Source organism: Dipteris shenzhenensis, chromosome 19 (genome assembly GCF_047967505.1).
Source record: "Dipteris shenzhenensis isolate YYH24624 ecotype China chromosome 19, Dip_SZ_1.0, whole genome shotgun sequence".
Lineage (NCBI taxonomy): Eukaryota > Viridiplantae > Streptophyta > Polypodiopsida > Gleicheniales > Dipteridaceae > Dipteris > Dipteris shenzhenensis.
The window spans coordinates 19050125-19068659 of NC_141614.1; the positions used below are offsets into that span (position 1 = coordinate 19050125).

General features: G+C 47.3%; 1 protein-coding gene across 1 annotated transcript in view; it reads left to right on the top strand.

Annotated features, from left to right (window-relative positions):
* Window positions 1–18535, top strand: part of LOC147890183 (uncharacterized) — a 102353-nt gene that overhangs the window by 77904 nt on the left and 5914 nt on the right. Inside the window, exon 5 of the mRNA XM_087390227.1 lies at window positions 10504–10613. Within this exon, the coding sequence (XP_087246353.1) occupies window positions 10504–10613 (110 nt within the window). The remainder of the gene's footprint in view (window positions 1–10503; window positions 10614–18535) is intronic.

Below are 18535 nucleotides of genomic sequence, written 5' to 3' on the forward strand. Positions count from 1 at the left end.
TCTCAGAGCCTCACTTGAGAGGCCGGTCTGCCAGCATCAGGATTCCAGATGCCTTTTACACAAAGGAGGACCTTACAGAGGCAGCCTTGCAGATATGGGTTTCTCATGTCCAGGGTGGGCAGCCATATCCATCACATGTAGCTGCTGCCCTTTCTGGTATTAGCGACTTCTACCACTCAGTTGCTTGTACCAGGAGACGAGATATTCTCAAACGTGAGATTGGTGTTCGCCAGCAGTTGGCAGCTTTGCAGAGGGAAAGGCAGAAACGGCCTCTAGATGCTTGGATTTAGGAGCGCCTTGCTGCAGCAAGGGCTCATCAGCAGATATTGCTTGATCAGAGAGCAGAGTATGCCTTTCATGCACGGGAGTCCTTCTGGATTCAGATGGGTGGTAGAGTCAATAAACACTTTTTCTCTACTCTTGGCCCTAGACATAGTAGAGAGAGTGTATCCCAGCTTATTGACTCACATGGGGTTTTACAGACAGAGCCTGATGATTTCTTACGCATAGCTTCAAATTTCTATGCCACCCTTCTTACTGCTGATCCTGAGACACATGATAGAGAGGATGCTAGACAGGCTATTTGGCAGAGCATCCCTGTGTTGGTGAATCCGGGTATGCATGTTTTGCTCGATGCACCTTTCACCAACACAGAGTTCAGGACTGCACTTTCAGCCCTTCACAAGGGCAAGTGCCCAGGTTTGGATGGCCTCACCCCGTCTTTTTTCATTACATTTTGGGATATGATTGGAGACTACATTACTTCAGCCCAGCAGGCCATTTGGGACTCTGGCGAGATGCCTAGGTCGCTTACAGAGGGTCTCATCCACCTTATCCCGAAAGGAGGTTGCAGAAATTTAGTGTCCGAGTGGAGGCCTATCACACTTCTGGGGACTTGTTACAAGATTTTGGCCAAGGCAATCAGCCTCCGATTGCAGCCCCTTCTCCCTGATCTTATTCATGACACTCATACGGGATTTGTGCATGGCAGAAGCATTTTTGATAACATTTTCTCTTTCTGGGAAGCTTCAGAGTGGGCCATGCGGAGTGGCCAGAATCTAGCCATTCTACTTTTGGATTTTGAGAAAGCTTATGACAGAGTAGATTGGGGTTTTTTGGAGGGCACCCTTCTACACTTTGGCTTTACAGATGCTTGGATCAGAGGTGTTTCCTCTTTGTACAGATTAGCCCACAGCCAGGTACTTATTGGTGGGATAAGGGGTGAGAGATTTCAGATTTCGAGATCAGTCCATCAGGGATGCCCCCTTGCTCCTTTCCTTTTTTTGTTCGTGGCCGAAGCTATGAGTATCTATGTTAGATCTCAAGCTGACATCTTTGGGCTGAGACTTCCCATCAGAAGGGAAGAGGAGCTACTTGATAGTGAGTTGGCGGATGACACAGCAGTTTACTGGGATGCCACTCCACAGACGCTCACTTCTTTCAGGACAGCATTGGATTTATTTTGCTTGGTGGGAGGGGCACAGATAAATTGGCATAAATCCAATGGCTTTTGGATCAGTGATGAGGACACTCCAGTTTGGGGGCTTGACATAGGATTCACGTGGATTCAAAGGGGTGTGCCTATCAGGTATTTGGGCTGCCAAGTCAGCTTGGATATTTCTTCCATGCAGCAGTTTGCTCCTTTTTTTGAGAGCATCAGGAGGAAGCTTCTTTTTAGGAGCTCAGCCAAGTTGGATCTTGCCTCTAGAGTTGTGGTGGTCAACCAAGTCCTCTTCGCCATGGCCTGGTTTGTTTGTTCATGTTGGTGCCGTTCTAGGGACTGCATCATTCAGCTCAGAAGACCGATCAGAAACTTTCTTTGGAGTGGGCTTGATGGCATAGCAGATGCCTTAGCCAGGGTGGCTTGGGAGACTCTTATCCTTCCTACACAGGAAGGGGTCTCAATATTATTGATCCAGATTTACAGTGCAGAGCTTTATTTTGCAAGATGGTGGTGCGGGGACTTATGCCAGGGCAGGAACCATGGAAGGACTTTCTTATTAGCAGCATACAGAGGTGCACACCTTCTTCAGGAGTAGATCACCTTCGTCCCCTCTCTTGGTTGCCATTCTGAAAGCTTGGGCCAGTTTCAGAAGCACTCTTCGGAGGATTCCTCCTTCCTCTCGTGAAGAGATTGATAGGCAACCCATCATGTGGAATGATAGTATTTTAGATGATCATGGCAGACAACTGGGTGCCTCACTCTACATGCAGTGGTCCAGGTGGGAGAGGGGACCTGCATCATCTATGGGGTCTTGGAAAGCTTTTCGTAGGCTTCCAGAGGAGACCAAATCAAGGTTGACAGGACATCTCAGAGGGAGTGCAGGGAGGATCTTGCAAATTGAGACAGCGCTTCCAGAGGTTTGGGTAGACAGAGATGATATGCCACTCACTTCCTCCACTTGGGCAGGTACTTTTACGAGAGGCGGTGTTCCGCTTCAGGTTTTGGCCTTTCGAGATGCACAGGAGGATGCTTTAGTTTTTAGTGTCCAGGATGGTGGCAGATTGCTCAGGTCCACAGAGGACATCTTGCTTGAGTCTGCTTTTCAGCCTATCAGGGTTGTAGGTCTTTTGGTGCAGGGATCAGATTCAGAGTGGTTCCTAGAGCCAGACCCTCGACTACTCTCCACCGGGTCTTGGAGGCTCTGGCTCTATGGGGGAGTTCCCATCAGGTATTTGCAGTGGGACCCCGGAGAGTGGGAGTGGATTGACGCAGGGCATCGAGAGAAGAGCATCCCCTTCTTTCGTTACACGGTCAGTAATGCCAGGAGATTTTAGCTCAGTAGTAGGGGTTGGAGACCTTCCAGAGTTCCTCATTGGGAGTTGATATCACTACGGATCTGTAGAGGTGCTTCTGGAGGAGAATTTGGAAATCCCATAGGAATAGAAAGATCACTATCTTCTTTTGGCTCTCTATCCATGGTGGGATTGCAGTGAACCTTTGGAGGTCCAAGTTTGGACCCTACTTGCCCCCACTGCCTCTCTGCTTTGGAGACTATTGAGCATTGCTTATGGGATTGCAGACAGGCGAGGGTGATTTGGATGGAGGTAGCCAGGATTTTCAATCACTTTGCCCACTCCCCATTCTTTATGACATGGGGCTCAGTGGCTTGGCTTTCTCTTACAGGGTGTTGTACTCAAAGTTTATGGCGACCCACCAAGAGTCACACTTGGGTCACGTCATGGTCACCTCAGCAACATGCCAAGTTGTTAGACCTTGGTCATACCTAGTCGCAGCGTGTTCACATGTGTTCACATCTTGGACTTGACATGGACATGACTTGACATGGACATGACTTGGACATGACATGACTTGACATGGACATGACTTGGACATGACATGGACTTGACATGGACATGACGGAAGCAATACATGACTGAAGAGTGCCAAACCTCAACCTCGACTCACCATGGTCAAAGTCAATCATAGGGAAGTATTGGCGCAATGGTACGCGGGATACACCTGTTGGTGCACATGGAAAGCAGTCCATCAGTTAAGAGGCATAGGTGGTGCACCAACCCTCTCAACCAACTAGTGTCAGGAGCGCAGGAGAACACATGGAGCACGGGATTCACTGACCCAGGACAGGCTGGAGTGTTGCGGAAGCCATCAAGGACAGAGCGGCCCACAAACGGTGGAATGGCTAAGGATGGCTAAGGGTGCAAGAAGGCAACCAATAGGAAGAAGGTGGGGGGATTGGTAGCGGGGGGGGTGGAGCAGAGGAGGAGAAGGTGAAGAGGGGGAAAGGGGAAAGGGGAGGGACATTCTGGCAAGAAGAAGAGGCGGGAGTGAAGGAGTGAGAGGCTAGAGTCAAGAGCTCGCCTCGTGTGTATCTTCGGGGAGTGTATCAGTCATCTTGCTCTCTAATGAGTTATGCTACTTCCCATCTCTGCTCGCTACTCTAAAATCTCTTTTCGTTGTGTTCTCCTCCCCTCCTCTCCCTTCACCTGGTACAACGGACCTGTGTCATGTGGTTGAAGTTCCTTGCTGTTCATGTCGAGGGATGGCTTCCATGATGTTGTTCCGCTTTGGTCTTCTTCTTGCTCACATCAGTTCAGCACTTGTACCGCTTGCACATAGTTGACACCATCGACAAGCACTCACCTACGTACCATCAGTGACACTTATGGCACGTCTTACTCGCTTCTCGCACCAGTGGCCCTAGGCCTCCGGTAATACTTCCGGAAGTGTTAAGAAACCCCCCCCCCTCAGACAGGTTATGGCGATCACGGTGGGACACTGCTGGTGTTGAGTAGCACGAGTGAAGTGGTGATCTAGGGTCCTAGATAGAGGTCTTATGCCGAGTAGTTCTGAAACATTTGAAGGAGCTAGTGAGAGAACTAGGAGGTACTTGAGGAGAGTGGAGAAAAGACTTCCGGCAGACCAAACTAGGTACAAGAAGCATTACGTGCGACGAAAGTTTGCGAAGTCCTCAACTCGAGCACAAAGTGAGCCCATTGGAGCAGTAGCCAGAGCAAGTAACTTCATCGACACTCTCATTGACTTGGACCAACAAGAACCCTGGTGGTCAGATCCGGACTCCGGAGAAGAAGAAGTGCAAAGCGGAGAACAGGTGAAAGAAGAGGGTACTAAGGACGAGGACTCCTCAGGGACTCATCAAGGTCAAGGCAGCCCCTCTCCTCCTCCTGCAACGATGTCTTCATCAAGCACCTCTTCTACCGGAGTGGTGACTCCATCTGCTCCCACCTCAACCTCTTGTGGACAAGCTGCTACCTCATCTGTTACGCATAGCTCCGGGCTCCTAGCTAATCCCTCTTCTATATCTATTCCATTGGGGGGTACTTTTGCTCCGGCCATGCCTTTACCTGCCATGATGGTTTCATCTCCCTTTCCATCCACACCGGTGTTGCCTTTTCCATCACCTTCTTCCTTCCCTTCTGCTTACTCATCCATGACTTCAACTCCGTCCCTCTCTTTCCCAAATGCTCTCCCATCCTCTTTCACCCCCACATCTTCCATGTTCTCACCCTTTCCCTCTGCAACACCGAGACCCCCCACTTACGCCCTACCATCTGGGTACACTTCCTCTATGACTACATCAGTAGTGACTTCTCCATTGTGGTCCTCCACAGGAGGGGTTGTCGGGGTGGTCTCCTCCTCGGGAGCACCAACACTCATTACAGCCCCATCGGGACTCCCTCCAACTCTTGCATCCTCTCCAACCTCTCGGGTGGGGATGGCCCCCTCTCCAACCTCTCGGGTGGGGACGGCCGTTCTCAGTCCTCCAGACAGAGCGAGACTTCTCGAGCTACTCAACAAGGTCCACGTGAAGACTCAAAAGTTCAAAGGCCACCTCCATGAAGATGCGGAAGCTCATGTGAGGAAGTTCCTCACAGCATGTAGAGCTAAAGGTGTGGAGAATGAGCATGCATTCCTTCACATCTTTCCCTCGTCATTGGAGGATGCTGCGGATGTATGGTACAGTCAATTTCCTCCGGACCACTTCCAGACGTGGACAGACCTAAGGGAGGAATTCTTACGCACTTTCAAGTTGGAAAAATTCGAACACATGATTGTCCAAGAGTTATCCACTGACACCATGAAGCCTGGAGAGAGCATCTCTGAGATGTACACAGGGATGAGGGTCTTGGCGGCAAAGATGTCGGTGCCACCCAATGACGCCGTCATGAAGGGGTGGTTTTTGAAGGCTTTACCCTCCACTATTGCTATAAGGCTGGTTGACAAACTTCCTGAGCATGCCTCACTACAAGAATTTCTGAGGGAAGCGGTGAAGATGGAACGGTCCCAGTTAAGTTTCGCCTCAACACCCGCTCAGACCGCCCAACTTCCGAGAGAAGAGGGCTCACAGGCATGGCAGCAACTCAAGAAGGAATTAGAAGAAATCAAAGAAGGTCTGAAAGACAGAACAAAAGTGGATGGACCGTCACCCTTTGAAGCTCAGATAAGAAGTGGTCTCTGGTGCACGGACTGCAAGGGTTCTGGCCATGGCTACTGGGAATGTCCATCGAAGCGTAAGGTACCCACCCCAACCTCCTTTTGCACATTTTGTGAAATTCACGGACATGATGCCTCCGAGTGCAGGTATCTTAAGGGGTTGAGGAAGCTTCTGCCGGAGTATCCAATTGGGGAGCCACTGGTGGCTACAATCAACAAAGCTGCACCGACCACTTCAGGGCCAGTACCCCTAGCTTCAGCCCCTGTGAAGGCACCTGAACCACCCACCCACCCTATCATTCCACCTCCACTACTTCCTAATCCTCCTAATCCTCCTTTGCTCCAAGCTCCTACTCCTAGTGAATTTGGGGCTCCATACTTCTACCCTCCGCCCTACTATGCACAGTATCAACCACCTATGTCAGGGGGTGGATATGGACCCCCTTATGTTCGCGGTCGACGGGGTGGGTTCCGAGGTGGACGTGGAGGCAGAGGTACCAACTTTCGCAGGCCCATCATGTGCTATAGATGTGGCGAGTATGGCCACTACCAAGATGATTGTACACAACCATTTGGGGGACCCTCTTGTACACAGTGCAACACAAATGACCACTACACCAGAGATTGTCCCAATGGCAGAAGGGAATTAACATCGCAAGTCAACATGGTTGATGTAGTAGTGGCGGGGGAGGGTGACAAACCCCATTTGATTGGTGCAGTGTTGGGAGCTGTGACTAGGTCACAAATGAAGGGTGACAGTAGTAAGGATGATTCAAAATCAATATCGGAGGCCTCATCACCAACTAACAGCAGCTCAGTCACTAGAAGAGCATCCCCACCTCCTTCCTCCAAGGTGGACAGTGGGCACAAGACTACATTGCCCTTGTCCTCTCCTGTAATTGGATTAGAAAGGACCCGAGGGGCCCCACAGCCATCAAGTCCTATCAATAGCTCTAAAACTACCTCAGCTCCAAGTGAGCAATCTATGCCTTCAAGGTATCAGGAGGTGATCAGGAGTGTCACCAAAGATCTTCAATTTAGTTCTGAAGATGAAGGAGTCACACCTCAGTTTCCTTCCCGCAAGTCCAAAATAGTGAGGTTTGCAACAGAAGTGACAACTTCAGGGCAAAAACGTGAAGAGTCGCAGGCAGGCCCATCCACCTTCCACTCAGGAAGCACAATGAAGCAAGAGAAGGAAAAAGGGGTGAAGCCTAGTAATGCCAAAGAAAAGGGGAAATGGGTGATGGGAGAGTCACCACAGGAAATATTGACTGAGAATCCAGAGGCACCTCCTCTCCCTCGCGTAAGCTTCGACCCTCGGCCAGAAGCTCGGCGGATGAAGGCAGAAAAGATTGCTGCTACTGTCCAGCCCTATTCTTTGATGGATGACTTGATGGATTTTAGGCCCAACATCACCTTACGACAACTCTGTCAATTGTCTCCACATATCAAGCATCAGACTATTGCATTTGTGAATCGCATGCCAGGAGGGCACCAAAGGGGATCTGTTCAGGGCGGACCCACACCAGAGACAGTAACAGTTCAAGATGGAGTAACACTAGACAATTGCTCAGCCTATGCTGCCCTCACATGTGAACAAAGTCCCAAGCTCGCAGTGGAGATCAATGGGGTGGAGCTGAAAGATGTTTTCTTGGATGGTGGGGCAGCAGTAAACATCATGCCGAGAGGTACTCTTCAACAACTGGGTTTGAAATTGACAACTGACGTACATTTCCAAGTACGCATGGCGGATCAACGCAAGGTGAAGCCTATGGGGGCTGTAAAAGGTGTTCACATGAAGATTGGGGGAGTTACATTCCTGTCCAATTTTGTTGTACTTAATATGACAGAGGGTGAGCAGACTTATCCTCTACTTCTTGGAAGACCATGGTTACGCTCAGCAAAGGCTATTCAAGATTGGTCAAGTGATGAAGTTCGACTACCTTTGGGATCCACATCCTTAGAAATAGACATGGTTAGTGGAAGGGCCCGCCACCGACCTGTGGAACTTGGAGAAGAGGATTTTGAAGAAGAAGAAGGGGTGGAAGAGGAGCGATGGGCACTTGGGGATTGGCCCCTACAGGAAGAAGAGTTGGCCTATGAGGAGGACTCACCCTTCCAAGGTGAAACCGATGTAACAGCGGCACGAGATGTTGGTGAGAGCTTGACGTACTTGTTGGAACATGCTAGACCAGATGAGGAAGAAGCTGTCATCTTGGATTGGATGGGGGCCCTGGGATCCTTAGCCATCAACATGGTGGAGTTGTGTCCAGAAGAGGATCCTGAAGCCCATTTTGGTACTTCACGGAATGAGCAAGAGGTGAGCCAGGAAGCCTCTTCCCCACCTGGTTTGGCTGATCTCATGTATGAACGGATGCCTTTTGGCCTTCTTAATAATCCCCACATGTATCAGCGAATGATGTCCGCAAGTACCAGACCAAGTGGTAAGGAGGCCACCAGGGTGACTCAAAGACAAGACCATGAAGCAGCAATGGAAGCAATGGATGCACACGACATGGATGCCTCACACCAAGAAAATGACCATGGGATCACAACAGAGGAGGTCTTGCTCTCTAATGAGTTATGCTACTTCCCATCTCTGCTCGCTACTCTAAAATCTCTTTTCGTTGTGTTCTCCTCCCCTCCTCTCCCTTCACCTGGTACAACGGACCTGTGTCATGTGGTTGAAGTTCCTTGCTGTTCATGTCGAGGGATGGCTTCCATGATGTTGTTCCGCTTTGGTCTTCTTCTTACTCACATCACTTCAGCACTTGTACCGCTTGCACATAGTTGACACCATCGACAAGCACTCACCTACGTACCATCAGTGACACTTATGGCACGTCTTACTCGCTTCTCGCACCAGTGGCCCTAGGCCTCCGGTAATACTTCCGGAAGTGTTAAGAAACCCCCCCCCCTCAGACACAGGGCCTCAGGTATTTTATGAGAGATTTGACTCCTCTCGGGCCATCTCGGTTCGACGTCATCAGACTGAGTCCTGTTTGTTGGATGTGGTACCACACCTTTCTTTTACATCTGTACATGCCTCTATGGATACTTCTTGGGAGATTCTAGCGAGCATAGCATCTTGGCATATCTGGAGAGCCAGATGCACAGAGGCTTTGGAGGGTACTCAGGTTCATCCCTCGCACACATTGGCTAGTATCTGGATAGACACCGTACATACTTTGATGGCCGTATGGACGGGTATGCAGGGAGACCCCCATGCAGCCTCGGCTAGGAGGGCTTCTTTCTTCAGGGAATGGAAGGATTCTCCTTTCTTCTCTGAGACTACTACAGGGTTGAGGTGGCACTTTCAGCCTTAGCCTTGGTTGTTTTCCACCTCACTCTAAGGGGGTTTTTTATTTATCCTCATGATTTCATGATGTATTCCGCTTTGAGCTTGCTCTCGCGGGTTTTTTCTCTTACTTAATAGAAGTCTCTTTCTTGAAAAAAATCAATGCCAAATTATCTGTGACAAAATGTTGTATGTTTTGCAAGGGATTTAGACTATAAATATATACTTTTTATCTCAGATGTGATCTTGATATCTCAACCATGTTGTATATGTAGAAATCGATGTATACACATAAAGGTATTTAGGATTTATATAGATAAATTTAATATCGTCATGTAATCCATAGGTATGGCTAAAGACCTAGGTGTAAATGTGTGAAAAAAGTTTGCACACTCTCCAGGAATCCATAAAAGTTCACCGAAAATTTCCTTTCTTTAATGTAGTATTCTTGGTTTCGGGAGATTTTTGTCCACACCTAAAAAGAGTCATAATTGTGTGTGTGTGTGTGTTGGGTTAAGTCCATAGTACCCAAAAACGAACCCAGTGAAAGAAAAGGAGGAATCGAGACATCTGAGATGAAAAGCATCCAAATACCCAGAAGAATTTCCCAAATCGGATAGAGGGAAACCGAAGCCGCAGCAAACAAGAAACATGAGTGATCAATATCCGAGAGTGCGGGCAGGACCATAACAAATGGGGAACTGTCTCACGATGATGAGAGCAACGGGGACAGGAAGAGGAAGCAACACGGGTACTATGGACTATTTGGACACAGAGATGGCATTTTATGATGGGACGACAGTTCCCTCAGGCATATGTTTTTTTCAGAATGTCCCTCAAGAAATCTCTATATGATAGTTATGCTGTGAGGGATTTGGATGTTACTAGCCTTGAAGTGTTTTCCCACTGTTTTTGAGTGCTTCCATTAGGCTCTCTTTTGGAGTCTAATGTCATGTACATTGATTTTATGTTAATTTTATAGTCACTGGTTTCACTATAAAAAAAAAAAAGTGTGTGTTGGGTTAAGGATGGTGTGACTGGGGATCTAACAAAAGCTCGCAGATTTCCGGAAAATGCTCGCAAAAAAATTTCCCCTTTATTTGGAACCACTTGTGGGGTGCTTTTATTTTTGCATCGAACTAGAAGTCATATTTCAGAAAGAAAAACACAACCACTCTTAAGCAATGCTTCATCTTTGCATCTGAAAAACAAGTCTCGACAGTGCAAAAAATCTCTCTTTGCAAGCATTTCAGTTGATTTTTTGTAGCATGTGCATTACTGGTGGCAGGTAGACCTGGCTGGCTCTGAAAGGGCTAAAAGAACTGGGGCAGTTGGAGTGCGTTTCAAGGAGTCTATTACCATAAACTCGGGCTTGTTGGCCCTTGGTAATGTGATCAGGTCGGTTAGTGGATCCCATTAAATTTTGTAGCTTTGACTGAATTTACAATTCATTCTTGTTCATTGTAAATGAGGTATGATAAAAAAGGATGGGATATGTTACAGTTTAAAAATACAAAAAAATACAAAAAGGGAATCTCAAAGGAGGAGTTGTTACTGCGCCCCCCACCTACTACCTTGACCTTCCCCTAGCCTCTCCCGCCTCTAGCCACCCTTATGCTGGCCTTCTCCCTAGTTGCTTTTCACCCTAGCCCCTTTGCCTCCCTGGTTGCCCCTCGCCCTAGTCCCTTCCACTAGCCTCCTCCCTGATCGCCCCTCACCCTAGCCCTTTAAAGGGCCTCCCCTCTTTCATCATGTACACTCTACAAGGGCTCTTTGTACGGGCTGCCCTGTATCCCCCCTTCCCCCCCCCTTGGCCCCCCCCTCCTCACCAGCTTACCCCATTGCCTCCACTTTCCTCCACTCCCCATGCCTTCCGCCACTCCACACCTCCATGCCTTCCCCCACTCCACTCCTCCATGCCTTCCCTCACTCTCCTCACCCCCCTTACCCCTCCTTGAGCCCCTCCTTTAGTTCCCTTAAAGTCTTGCAGGGAGCGGATTGTTCTTTTACAGGCTTCAAAATTGGCCTTCCCTCTCTCAGCCCATACAATCTATACAGGCTGTTCCATATAGCCTCCCCCCCCTCTCTCCTTCCCCTACTCTCCACCCTCCTGCTGCCTATTTCCCTCTCCCTAGCCCTCTTGCACTTCCATTGCTCCCTACCTCATCCCATACAACCGGTATGGACTCCTGTATACAAGCTCATACGGCTGTTCCATACACCAACCTAACCTGCTTATCTTACTACCTCCAATTTCCTCAGCTCCAATCTACTCCTTTATGCCTTCCCTCACTCCATTCCTCCATGCCTTCCCTCAGTCTCCTCACCCTCTCTATCCCCCCTTGAGCCCCTCCTTTCATTCCCTTAAGGTCTTGACAATGGTGGATTGTTATGTACCAAAGTGCATGAGCTCTAACCCAAGTCCAAGTAGCATATGAGGTCTTCATAGCATCCCCCATAAGTATAGCCTCCCAATTAAGTGGCTCCCCTAGCTGGATCTGAACAAATTTTCAAATTGTTGTAGCATTGGGGCAGGCAACAAAGAGGTTAAAAACATCTTGTTGTTGTTAGGGCGTTTCTTGCAAGACCCATCTCCCTTGCCTATCCTTAGACTCATGTAGTTTGTCCATACCCCTTTATGCATGATAAGCCATAGGAGAGTGGACATTTTCTTAGGGATTTTCTTATTGTATAGCAAACCAAATCTATTGGTCGACTGAAATGCATTATCAGAAAGTTTCCACCTGAGGTTTAACGTGGGATAAAGTTCCTCAATAATATCTGATGACAATTTATTTTCACATCCGATGAGAAAATCATAGAAATTATGAGTCTTGCCACAATGTTAAATCTTAAAAAGGACATATCTTTGAGGATGCAATGAACTAATAGGTTGTGGTGTAATTATGAGGATGTCCTTTAGGAAATCAATCACAAAAGTCAAGAGTAAGTCAAGATACCTGAGAAGTAGACAAGGAAGGAGATGACGGAAGGGCCAATTTATAGCACACCACAATTTTGAATGCAAATCAGATTCCCTAGCTCTTTGTTATTCATTGAGCACTTGAGAGATAGGGTCTCATAAGTCTAGGGTTTATCCCTTACACTTTTTGCTACTAGGTAGTACAATGTGGATGACTCTGCATATCTTAGCTAGTAATCATACCTTGATATTTCCTTTACAAATATCAAGAAAAGAAAGTAATCATTTTAGGTAACCATCAACGATCCTTAGCATCGTGCAAGCTTGGTGCGTGCCAAAAAATTTTTTTTTTGATTGTGCACAATCCAATGAGAACACTTGTGTGTCTTAAGTCAACTAGAAAGATGATGATCTCTCCAAGAGGCTACTAGTTTGTACTGAATTTTGATAACTCCCAGACCACCCTCACTCTTGCGTCTTGTGCAAAAGGACCACGTGTCTTTGGATAATATTCTCTTAGTGTCATTGCCTCCCCACAAAAAGACCTACATAGCTTGATAAACTTCTCCAAACTAGAATGAGAAGGGCACCAGCAAGAAAGATAGAAAATAGTTATAGGGTAAATACAATGAGATTTGTGTCATCTGTAAACTGTTGTGTCACTAACTGCTTTCCAGATGGCAGTTCAATTCCCTTTAATGCATCTTTGCCTGCTTGGTACTTGATTAGCCATCTCAAAGAGTCTGCAGCAATAGCATATAACAGTGGGGCAAGGGGGTAGCCTTGTATGTAGAGAACACTTAAGAAGCAAAGGCTGTGATATTTCTCCATTAATGCAGAGGAGTAACTTCACAAAGGATGTGAACCTTGGTCCAATGCCCAAGTTCTGAATAGATTGTTCTGAATAGATTGCACCAGGAAATCCTAGTTTAATATATCATAAGCTTTGTCAAAATCGATCTTGATAAAGCATACTTCATGTCCTGTCTCTTTAGCATGAGTACAGCCCTCCCACAAGTTTATAATTGCCTCCAAAATGAGTCTGCCCTTTATGAAGCACTGTTATACTGAGATCATGCAGGACCAGTTACTTAGTGAGGGGATGACATGGTCACAAGGATGACACAAGTCAGGGATGACATGGTCACAAGGATGACACAAGTCATGGCGATGACATTGTCACAAGGATGACACAAGTCATGGTGATGACATGGTCGCAAGATGACACAAGTCATGGAGAGGACATGGTCACCAGGATGGCATAGTCACATGGGGACATAGTCATCAAGAGGACATATCACCCAAGCACATGGTCATGCATCAAGGGTCTTCACATCGTGCAGTCACGCTATGCCAACCTCTGCAGACTTGACTCATTGGTAGCATAGATGTTCATCTGGCGGTGCCTTGTCAGATACAGGGTGGCTGCAGGCAGTGCACATGGAGTAGTTACAATGCACTGACTCGGCGCAAGCTGGCTGTTGTAGGAGACATGAAGAGACTCAATGGAGGGATGGCGAAGGATGAGGGGACAGGGTGGGGAATTTTCCCATCCGAAAGGTGAGGGTGAAGAGGGGAGATGAGGGGGATGGGGATGCATTTAGCAATATACGGGGATTGAGAGTGAGATGGCGAGAGGCTAGAGCTACAAGCTCGCTTGTTGCATTGTTATGGTATATTACTATTGTTGCATTGTTGTGAATGAGTGACCTCTGATCTCTGTTTGGAGAGACTAGTGTATGAGGATCCTTTCATTCTATGATACGCACTTGTTCGCGTTGTGCTCTTGTCTACAGCTTTCTCCATTATCTGTTATTAGGGTTGTTCCTTCTTATCTCCTTTCTGGGTTTGTTCTTCTTGTTCTAGTACTCAGCAGTACTGAGCACTCTGTAGCATTTTCGAATAGTGTTGTGTCATAGGTTCACGCATCACGCAGTGTAGTGCAGCTGAGGTAGAGTTGTGTCATAGGTCTGCGCATCACCCACTTCACGCTCCTCACATCATTGGCCTTAGGCCTCCGGTAACACTTCCAAAAGTGAGCGGACCTCCCCCTCAGACAGTTTATGGCGATCATGATGGGACACTGCTGGTGTTGAGTAGCAAGAGTGAAGTTGCATTTGTGGGTCCTAGAGGGGAGAGTTCTTATGCCGAGTAGTTTAGATACCCTTGAAGGAGCTAGTGAGAGAACTAGGAGGTACTTGAGGAGAGTGGAGAGAAGACTTCTTGCCCGATCAGACTCGATACGGAAAGCATTATGTGAGACAGAAGTTGGCGAAGTCCTCAGGGCGAGCACAAAGTGAACCCATTGGAGCAGTGGCAAGAGCAAGCAACTTCATCGAAACTCTCATCAATCTAGACCAATAAGATCCCTGGTGGTCAGATCGGGACTCTGGAGAAGACGAACTACAAAGTGGAGAGCAAGTGGAGGAGGAAAGTAAGAAGGACAAAAGCTCCTCACAAGAGCTCTTCAAGGTCAAGACAGCACCTCTTCTCCTCTTGTAACGATGTCTTCATCAACAACCACTTCAATGGGAGTAGTACCCACTTCAACACCCGACTTGACATCCAGTGGTCAAGCTACTATTTCGTCTATTATGCATAATCCCACTCTGTTGAGTCTAGTTTCTACATCCATGACGCCTGTGGGCTCTCATTTTGCTCCGGTCATGTCCCTACCCTCGACGTTGCCATTACCATTATCTATGTCCATTCCTACCACTTATCCATCATACATGGCTTCGACCCCATCCTTCTCTTTCCCAACCGCCCTTGCATCCTCTTGAACCCCCATGTTTCCTATGTCCTCACCATCTACTTTTGCGATGGTAGCACCTGCGGCATATCACGGGGGCGTGAAATTCAAAGTACTTTAATGTACTACAAGACCGTGACAACTTTGGTTTTAAAAGTCCAAGCATGGGCTTAATAATGTGTAATTAAATGCGGCATGGTGCCTAGCACATAAGCGTAATTAATTCTTAGGCCCAAAGGCATTCCAAGGAATTAAAAGAGTGGTTGTTGGGAAATGATGATGTGGCATTTTTAATGGGCCCCCCTAGAGGGCCATGTACCTTCAGTGGCTCCCCTAGAGTTCTAGGTGGCTCTAGTGCCTTCTACATGCTCCTTTGCCATTCCTGGACCTTCCTGGGTCTTCTTAACTTCACATGTGTGGTTTTCTCTCTCATCTTCTCCCTTTGTTGAGATTTTGGACTGGTTTTTCAGCCTCCTTTAGCTGAATTCCGTTTTTCTTCATAACTCCTCACCCATTTAGGTTCCTCGACTCCCGTTTGGCCCGATGACTTCCCCTATGCCTCCCCTTCGTAGTGATATGCTTTTCCCTCCGTGCGTTTGGTAGAACGGGCAAAGCTGAGCACTTCTTTTGCTGGTCTAATTTGCAAAAGTGGCTTTTTTTGGACCTTTTTGCTTCTACCGCCTCCTAGGCCTCTCCTCTTGCAAAGCTACAGCTTTCTGTTGAATTTCGAGTGGTCCCACGCGTTGGTTGACTGGTTTTTCTCAGTTTTGGAGGACTTTCCGGCGATGAAACTTCTCCAAAACCTTCTCAATGCATTCCTCTCTGAAGCACGCTTCTTTTGAGCCCAAGAACTCCCATTTCTTCGTGACAGAAGTGCTTCTTTTCGCATTTTTCAGTGGAATTCTTGCTGGTCGGCTCTTGTAAATGCTCTTTCTTTATGCCTTTGCACTCCTCTTTGGCTGAGAATGCAATTGGGCATTGGCTACTATGTCCTCTTGGCGATTGAGGACTTGGTTTGAGTTTTCAGGGCTTGGTGAGTTGTGATTTTGCTGCAGCAATTTCTTTTTGCCATAAGCTATTGGTTGGCCTCGTGTGCCACCTCTTTCTTGGCTCACAGGTGCCAAGGCAGTGCTACATGAGTCATTCTTTGGTTGGGTACTTGGCTGATTTTATTTTGGAGCTTTGAAAAGCTTTGTGAATACCATCTGGAAACCACTCAAAGAGAGTGCAGCTGGGGTGCAGTGTGATTGCATCCGGACAGCCAATGGAATTACATATGGAAAAGAGAATGCATTTGGATTGAGCCTATGGGTTAAGTGCACTTATGTGATGGTGTTCTATGCTTGAAAGGCTTGCGAAGGCTTAGTGAATTGGGGCTGAGTGCTCAGTTGCAGGGAAGGTCTTCCAGATGCAACTTGTAATCATTTCACTATGAAATATAAAGAAATACCGAAAGAGGCACCACGGTGTTTGAGGCCAATCGGGTGCACTTGTCTATGTTTGTTGAGTAGGGGCATTCTAGCCTCCATCCCTTTTTCAGTGGTTTTGTTTGTGAACAAATGGGTATATGCCAAATGGTGATCATGCAACAGTTAATGGTTGTGATATATGCTTTGTGAGCTGTAAATAAGTGCTGAAGTGATTAAAGGTTTAGTTCCACTACCCTCTGAGTGATTAGAGGCTGGTTTCATTGGTTCCATTGCCAGGATATGACACACTCTTTCTCAAGAGGTGGGCCTCGGTAGTTTGGTGGAAGGATATCTTTGCTGCACTTTTTGACAGCTGAATATTACAACCATAAACATGGTGAGTACCCATGAGCAAGAGAGCTCCACAACTCCTCAAAGGAGAAGGCAGGAAAGCCTTAATGATCCAGCTAGTATATAGCTGCTGGGAGCACAACAAATGCCTTTTGAGCAGGCCACACATGAAGCTACAACTGAGCTCAACGGTGATACTAGTTCTAGTAGTGAGTCAGATGATGCTACTATGTTGAATGCACAGCTTGCAAGTGCAGTGACTGCTTTGACTCAGCTGGCTCAAAATTTGGCTCAGATTGTGCAAACAAATGCCAAGAAGAAGAAGAAATCAAGAAAGCACAAGCACGGAAAGAGTGAGTACACTCATGCATTAGTTTCCCATGAGGGACAGCCATCAAAAATGACTCAGAAAGTGACTTCCAAGAGAGAGGAATCACCCAAAAGAGCACTTGAGAAAGAGGTACAAAAAGTACAGCCAGTGCAATAGTGTGAGCAGCCAGCACAAGGCCTTGGTTTGGGTACTTCTACTCCTCAAAATATAATGTGCAGTCCATAAATGTGGCTCAAACACCTCAGCCATATTTGAGGCAGCAACCTGAATATTTTGGTACAAATTCTATCTTTGATGCTATGTTGATTTCGCCGCCAATTGGGCATAGAAAGCAAGCCATGTATGAGAATGTGGGAATGCAGCCAAGCATGCAAGCCACAGCATATGCTCCCATGCCTAATGTTCAGCCAAGCATGGCTCTCCCTAGTGAAGGGAATGCTGCAAATATACAGCCATCTTTGGGACAACCAATATCAAATGTATGATCATCAAGCTCTCAAGTACTTGCTGAGCAAAACCACACTTGGGGGTAGATTAAGTAGATGGATACTTCTTTTTCAAGAATTCAACTTTGACATTGTAGTGAGGGCAGGACGTTTGCACCAACTTGCAGATCATTTGACACGGATCTCTTCAATTGAAGCACCAATAGGGGTGGAGGATAAATTGCTAGACATGGGCCTCTTCGAAGTGACAGTGACAAAGAATGATTGCTTGTTTGCAGTGGACTCCATTCCACCATGGTATGCAAACATTGTTCATTTGTTGTCCACGGGTGAGTTTCCAAAAAGGCTAACCCCAGCCCAAAAGAGAAAACATATCATTCAAGCTGCCCCCTTCAAATTGATTGTTGGATAGTCGTACAAGCTAGGTAAAGACCATATCCTTCGGCGGCGTGCTCCCTCATGAAACACAAGCCATTCTTGATGAGGCTCACTCAGGCATGGGGGGGGTCATATAGCCCCAGAGGCCACTGCTCGGAAGATAATGCGAGCAGGATTGTGGTGGCCGATGTTGTTCCAAGACTACTATGCTCATGTGCGCGGTTGTGACTCGTGTCAACAAGCTAGTCCCAAGCCTACCCGATGTGAGTACCTTCCCTGAAGCCATTCAGCCAATGCCCCCCTTCTATAGATGGGGCTTGGACTTTGTTGGACCCATCTCTTCTGCCGCTTGAAGAGGGAACAAGTACGCCTTGATTGCCACAGACTATGGCACCAAATGGGTTGAGGCCAAGGTTGCAAAGGCATGCACTGCTCAAGTGGTAGCTACTTTTCTTTATGATCAAATCATCTCAAGGTTTGGATGTCCTGTGGAATTGATGAGCGATCGAGGCACCTACTTCCTAAATGATGTCATTGCTGACATCACCACCCAAATACAAATAATTCACAAGACATCTAGTTCATATTACCCTTGCGCCAATGGCTTGGCTAAGAGCTCCAATAAGACCATGTGTCGTATCATGACACGGTTGTATCTTAATTCTCTGGAGGATTGGGATATTTTGCTCCCCGCAACTCTTTTTGCTTACAAGACCGCATATAAAGCCAG